Source organism: Petaurus breviceps, unplaced genomic scaffold (assembly GCF_028583685.1).
Source record: "Petaurus breviceps papuanus isolate PSGF00001 unplaced genomic scaffold, PetGlider_PUasm1.0 188, whole genome shotgun sequence".
Lineage (NCBI taxonomy): Eukaryota > Metazoa > Chordata > Mammalia > Diprotodontia > Petauridae > Petaurus > Petaurus breviceps.
In genome coordinates this window covers 8,005,801-8,012,074 of record NW_027185804.1, presented here as the reverse complement: position 1 = coordinate 8,012,074, position 6,274 = coordinate 8,005,801, and the positions used below count along the sequence as shown (strand labels likewise).

The 6,274-nt window shown below is 41.0% G+C and overlaps 1 protein-coding gene across 2 annotated transcripts in view; it reads right to left on the bottom strand.

Moving 5' to 3' along the window:
• Window positions 1-563: 563 nt before the first annotated feature.
• The window catches only part of PARVA (parvin alpha), a 170,229-nt gene continuing 164,518 nt past the window's right edge, over window positions 564-6,274 (bottom strand). For both annotated transcript variants that reach the window (XM_069091240.1, XM_069091241.1), the window contains exon 13: window positions 564-3,102. In XM_069091240.1, coding sequence (XP_068947341.1) covers window positions 3,026-3,102 — 77 coding nt within the window. In that variant the 3' untranslated portion in view covers window positions 564-3,025. The remainder of the gene's footprint in view (window positions 3,103-6,274) is intronic.

Below are 6,274 nucleotides of genomic sequence, written 5' to 3'. Positions count from 1 at the left end.
AAAGTCACTGTAGACTGAGAAAGTCTGTTTCCTCATCTGTAAGATGAAGGAGTTGGGTTAGATTGTCTCAAAGGTCCTTTCTGGCTCTAAATTTATGCTCCAATGCTCTAGAAAATGAGGGAATCAGACTCCATTATCTTTAAGGGGGTCCCTTCCAGTTCTGATAGTCCATTCTAGTAATCAATAATAATTAATTAATAATAAAACAGGCTGCCATGGCCTTGATGAACACTTGTTGGGCAGAGTCAGGCAGAGGGGAGCCATGCTTTAGGCAAAGATTGAAATAGATGACCTCTGAGGCCCTTTCTATGAGAATTTTTTAATTCTATAAGAATTAGATTTAAGTTCCAGATTTGATATGTGACCTTGGGTGAATCATTTAACATCTATGAGCCTTAGTTTCCTCATCTGTAAAATGGGGATAACAAAAACAGGATTTGTGTGAGGATTACATGAGATAATGAATGTAAAGCCTGGTGTAACTTTTACCTATTATTACTTGAAAAGTTTATAGATCATGCCATCCCCCCTTCTTATGGAATATATACAAAATGAGCAATCAATGAATCTAAATAAGAATATTTATCAATTGGCTGCTTGTATGCAATTTCTTTTTTTTAAAGGAGAGGTAAAATTCTCCTAGCAAAGCATTTAGAAATGAATACAGTCCTCCTATTTTTAAAAGCATTTTCAGTATCACTCAGACAGAGAAAACAATTATTTATCTGGATTTACTACCAGGAACCAAAAGGAAGAAAGCCAGCAGAAACCATAAAATATTGAGTATGAACATAATTTTAAAAACATAATGTCACAAACTATTCGCAGAATTGCCTTTCTTAGATAAATGCCCTCAAGGGACCTTGTCCCCTTTGCATCTTGGAGAGTTCACAACTTTAACTAGAAAATAATTCCTCTAGCAATAAACTGATCCCCAACATCACACAATGCATCTCAAACACAGAGTTACTGCTTTTGTAAAAAGAAACATGTGGTGAGGAAGACCAGCAAGTTTGTATCCGAAGGCTTAAGAGGAATATTTCTGGAGTGTGATGGGGATGGTCCCTTTTTGTTGAGTATGGATTTATATCCCATTGGATCCTCGGGAAGCTAATAAGAGAAACAGACTTGTGTAATGATCCTCAAGCAATAAGAGGGCATCCATGGACCTCTCTGTAGGAGGGAGAGGCCAACAGGCCATTTTTCTGGCTCTCTGTGATGGTTCTAGCATCTCTAAGGCAAAGACAATATAAATGACACATAGGCTACTTATCTATTCATATTTAGTTCATTTCAGGGCTGGGCCCTTTAAAAGCTCCATAAGCACCTCAGCAGGCTGGTTATATACAATGAGCGTTTTTCTGTTACATACTTCCCCCTGTATTTGAGACGTGCAGGTTAACCGCCCCCCTATCCTCCCAAGCACACAGGTCCTGGTGCTCTCTTTATACAATGTAGCTATCAGCTTCCCTGGGGTCATGCTACATGTCACTCCAAGATACCAGAACAGTGATGTGGAACCTGTGGCCTCGAGGCCACATGTGACCCTCTAGGTCCTCAAGTGGGGCCCTTTGACTGGATGCAAACTTCAGAGAACAAATCCCCTTAATAAGAGGATTTGTTCTGTAAAACCTGGACTCAGTAAAAGGCCACACCCAAGGACCTAGAAGACCTTGAGAGGTGACCTCGAGGCTAAAGGTTCCCCACCCCTGAACCAGAACAACTCAGACCAGGTAAACTGCAAAGTTTTGTTCTAAATGACTTTTTTCCCTCCTCACCTGAATTAGGTGGTAATTGCCACTGGATGAACTTGGCTAGCAATGGCCTTAATGATCAATTAGGAAGTGGGTAGAAAGGATTTTTCTTTGTTTAACAGATCAAGGATCCATCCTAGAGGGTCCCACTTTCTGGGAACTGCTGAGATGGTCTCTACTCCATAAGCCTCAATGTATTTTTTCAACTATGATGAATTGGGTATTTAGTAGGAAGGAAAATACAGGACATTTCCATTATATGTAATAAGGAATAAAAACTACCTCTAGAATTTGCCCAAAAGTTGCATCTCAACCTAGGCCTCACATTATTACCAATCTAAGGGAACCAAGGCATTTTAAGTTTGTAAAAAGTATTTGAGGCATGATTCTGACCACATTTAATATCATTTGGCTTAAATTCCAACTCCCCTATTTCAATGTGGACTCCTCTGTCTTGTTGTGTCCTGTACATATGATGGAACTGACTTCCACTCACCTTCTTACAAATGCTCCATCCTTCTGAGATGACTTAGGAATGAGGGGAGAAAGTTTGAAAAGGTTAGGCCTTTTTTTTTCCCCCTTGGCCTGGATCTGTGATTTCTTCAATGTAAGGGATTTCTGGCATAGAAATCCTTCCTTGGATACAATTTGCCAACCCATCTGTAACTCAGAGACTTTGAGAATTGTCTGGGGACACTCAGATTAAACGATCCATCAGGTCCCCCTGATCATTTTGCTAGTATGTGATAAAGGCGAGACTTGAACCCAGGCCTTTGATTTCAAGGCTTATCCCTCTATACACTATAGCACTGAGTCTCTCTCTTTTGGTTAAAAAACAAATAAAAATCAAGCAAATGTTGAGAGCTGCCCCCCCTCCCCATCACAACCCAGATTTTGTTCTAGTCTTTAAAGACTTCTCTTCCTTAAAGGGTCCCAGTGCCTGTACTGGGGGAAAGAGGGGGGGGGGGGGGATGGGATGAGGGTGGGATGGGAAATGAAAGTCACAGTTAAGTTTTATAACATCATAAAGGCTAGGGTGCACTTTAAAAACTAGATATCCTTTTGGAGTCCAGAGCTAGTTATCCAGTAAGTACCTAATCATTTCCTTCCAAAACTTTAATTACATAGTTAATCTAAGTAAGTAATCCCAGCTAGCATTCAGTGTGGTGAGAATAGAGTTCATAGCAATTAGGAGTCCCATCCAGCTGCCTCAGCTCAGAGGTGTGAAGTGAGTCACTGGCACATCCCGGGGTTCCAGGTTCAATCTTTCTTCATTCCACATTCCTGTATTTGGTAAACAAATTGTAAAGCACTCGAAGGGTAGACTTCAGGTCACAATTGACGATATCTGCAGAGAAAGAAAACAGAAGCTGAGCTGCTTTGGTCTTACAGGAGGAAACCTGACAGTTGCAACAACAATAATAATAATAAAAAGTTATGTTCTGCCTGCTGCTTTCTAAGTCTCCTGCTAGGTATCGGGGGAAATGTAAGAGTTTTTTTTTTTTTAAGCAATCTGGGTTAAGTAACTTGCTCAAGGTTACACGGCCAGTTATTATTTCTGGGTGTGGTGCTGAATATCTGAGCCCGGATTTGATCCAGGTCAGTCATCCCGACACTGGAGCCGGTGCTCTTACTCGCTGAGCCACCAGGCCGCCCCAAGAGAAGTTTTAAGTTTCCACCTTTTGAGAACTTACACATTAGCTGGGAAAAGATTAGCAAAGAGAAAAACTAGAACATAATACCAGTCAACGTATAATTAATGCTAAAAGGAGAGATCTGGAAAACAAGCATTTTTCATCCACTTGGTTTTTCCTGTGTGGATAGTTAGGATAAACTCTTTTGAGGGATTATGGCTTTCATTTAGGATACTTTGCAATGTTCTTGATAAAAATCAGCATAGTGTCATCCATAAGAGTAACATCTTGGAAGATTTCACCATCTTTAGTTAGACAGATCACTCGTAAGCTGGTCCATTAGCACATATTTATCTTGCATAGATATTATGAAATGGGTGTAAGTTGGATATTGAACAGAATGGGAGGATAGTGGGATTTTCTATAGGATTAGAAGCAAAGTCCTTAACCTAGTATTCAGAACCCTTTACATTCTGACTGTAATCTACCTTTCCAGCCTTATTTCACCCAGTTTCCACATGCTGCCATGAAATTGGACCATCTTCTATCAAAACTGGACTCACTCATCATTGCTCATCTTTTCTCTGCTCTCCCACTGCTGTGAATTTACACATACCTGGAACAGACTCCACTTATAACTCTGCCTGTTGGCCTCCACGTGGCACAGTGTAAAGAACATTGAACTTGGATTCAGGAAGACTTGAGTTCAAATCCTGTCTCAGACACATACTACTGGGCAATAGGGATAGTATTGGCATCTACCTCACAGTATTGTTCTGAGAATCAATGAGATAACTCATTGTAAATGTGAAGGCACTAAAGACGTGCGATTAGCGTTGTTGTTTTTATAATCCCCTTCCTTCAGAGCCCAGGCAGCCTGGATTGCTTCAGCTAAACGTCATTATTCCCTTCCCCTGCTCTCCTCTTCTGTTCAACTTCTACGATTAGCAGTTCTGTACCGTTGTTACTTAGGTACTGGTCCCCACTAGACTTTAAGTTCTGTGAGCAAGGGGATATGTCATTTTTCTATCTTTGTATCCCCCAAGTCCTAAACACTTAGTCCTAACCCTTACACATAATAGGGTGTTTGATAAATATTTATAGAAATATCTAACTGCAACTGTTTTATAGGAAGTTGGCAGAGTCTAATCCAGGCACAGCAACAATACATAGAGGATGGGTATGGTGAGATATGAAGTCTAACTGGAAAATAGTTCCATCTGGGATAGGAGCCCAGGTGAGAGGTCAGGGCTGGCAGTCTACCCTTAGAAACCATCTATTGCCATAGAGGCATTAAATGAAAACTGAGAAAGGGAGAGAGTGTTGAGCAAGAGTGCAAGAGGCCCCATGACCAGGCCAGCACAGCTACAGATAGAGGGATCATCCCTGATTTTTTTTCACCAGGGAATTTAATGACCATCTCTCCTGTTTCCAAGAAGGCTGACAGGGAGACAACTTATCTGCACAGACTTTGGGGCTGGGGGATTAATGGAAATGAACTGTGACTCTAGGCCATATAAACATATCATCTTTAAAGCCCACAGGTCTAATAAATTATATGATTAACAACTTAATGCTGCTCTCCTAGTAACTCTTTTATTGCCTTTTCTCATACCCTTTGGGGCCCTTGTCCAATAGGAAAGCGTCAAGGATTTAGGGAGTCCCAGGACTGGGGGTGCAGAGTGCCTGGCTGGCAGACAGAGTCAGAGGGGAAAGATGACTGAGAGCCTGAAGTGAAGGAAGAAAGAAAATGAACCATAAAGCAATCTTCCTCGTTCAGTCCACTTGAATAAGGAAAGAGGAGGTATATTCTTATTTCTCTGACAGTTCAGTTCTGAAAAAGGGTTTTTTTAGACCCCTGGGATGCTGGAGTAGACAAAGATGTCTCAAATCCTGGAGCCCAGCTCCTTTGTCTTACAGATAAGGGAAATAAAACCCAGAGAGGGCCAATGATTTGTCCACTGTCACCAAGCTTGTAAGTAATAGAGCTGAGAGTGAAACTTAGGTCTCCTGACTTTCATTCTGGAGATCTTTTCATTGCAATGATTTCTCATATGCCTCCTCTAATGGTATTATTAAAACAGATCAATTCATATTTTTCAGCAAAAGCAGTCATAACCAGAGGACCAGTGAGCGTGTCTCACATTTCCAGTCCTTGACACACCAGTGAACTTAACAAAATATCAGGGCTACATTGGAGTGAAATGCAGGAACAGCAAGGGGAGGAGGTTTGACATTTTCAATGCAAAAACAGTCATATCCCACAATCTCAGATCCTGAGTCTTAGAAGAAAAACATCACATACTCAAGAGGTCATTTGGTTGAACTCATACCTGAATAATAATAAACAATACCATCTAGCGTTTATATGGTATTTTAAGGTTTGCAAAGTCCTTGAAAAAAATCTTATTTTATCCTCACAACAGCCCTGGGAGATAGGTACTATGATTATCTTCATTTTACAGATGAGGAAATTGAGGCTGGCAGAGGTTAAGTGATCTTCCCAGGGTTATGAAACTAGTCTGAAACAGGATTTGGACTCAATTCTTCCTGACTCCGTGCCGCTCATCCACTTAGCTATATATAACCAAGCAAGAACTGTACAATATTCCTGACAGAGAGTCTCTAGTCTTTTGTCTAAAGACCTCCAGTTGGGGGAACCTTCAACCCTCATAGGATAGGTGGCTTTCTTTTTTAAGCAATCGGGGTTAGGTAACTTGCTCAAGATTACACAGCCAGTTATTTCTGGGTGTGGTACTAAGTATCTGAGCCCAGATTCGATCCCAGGTCATCCCGACACTGGAGCTGGTGCTCTTACTCTCTGTGCTACCTGGCCACCCCTGATAAGTGGAATTCTTAGTGACATTTTAAATGTTTGAGAGACTT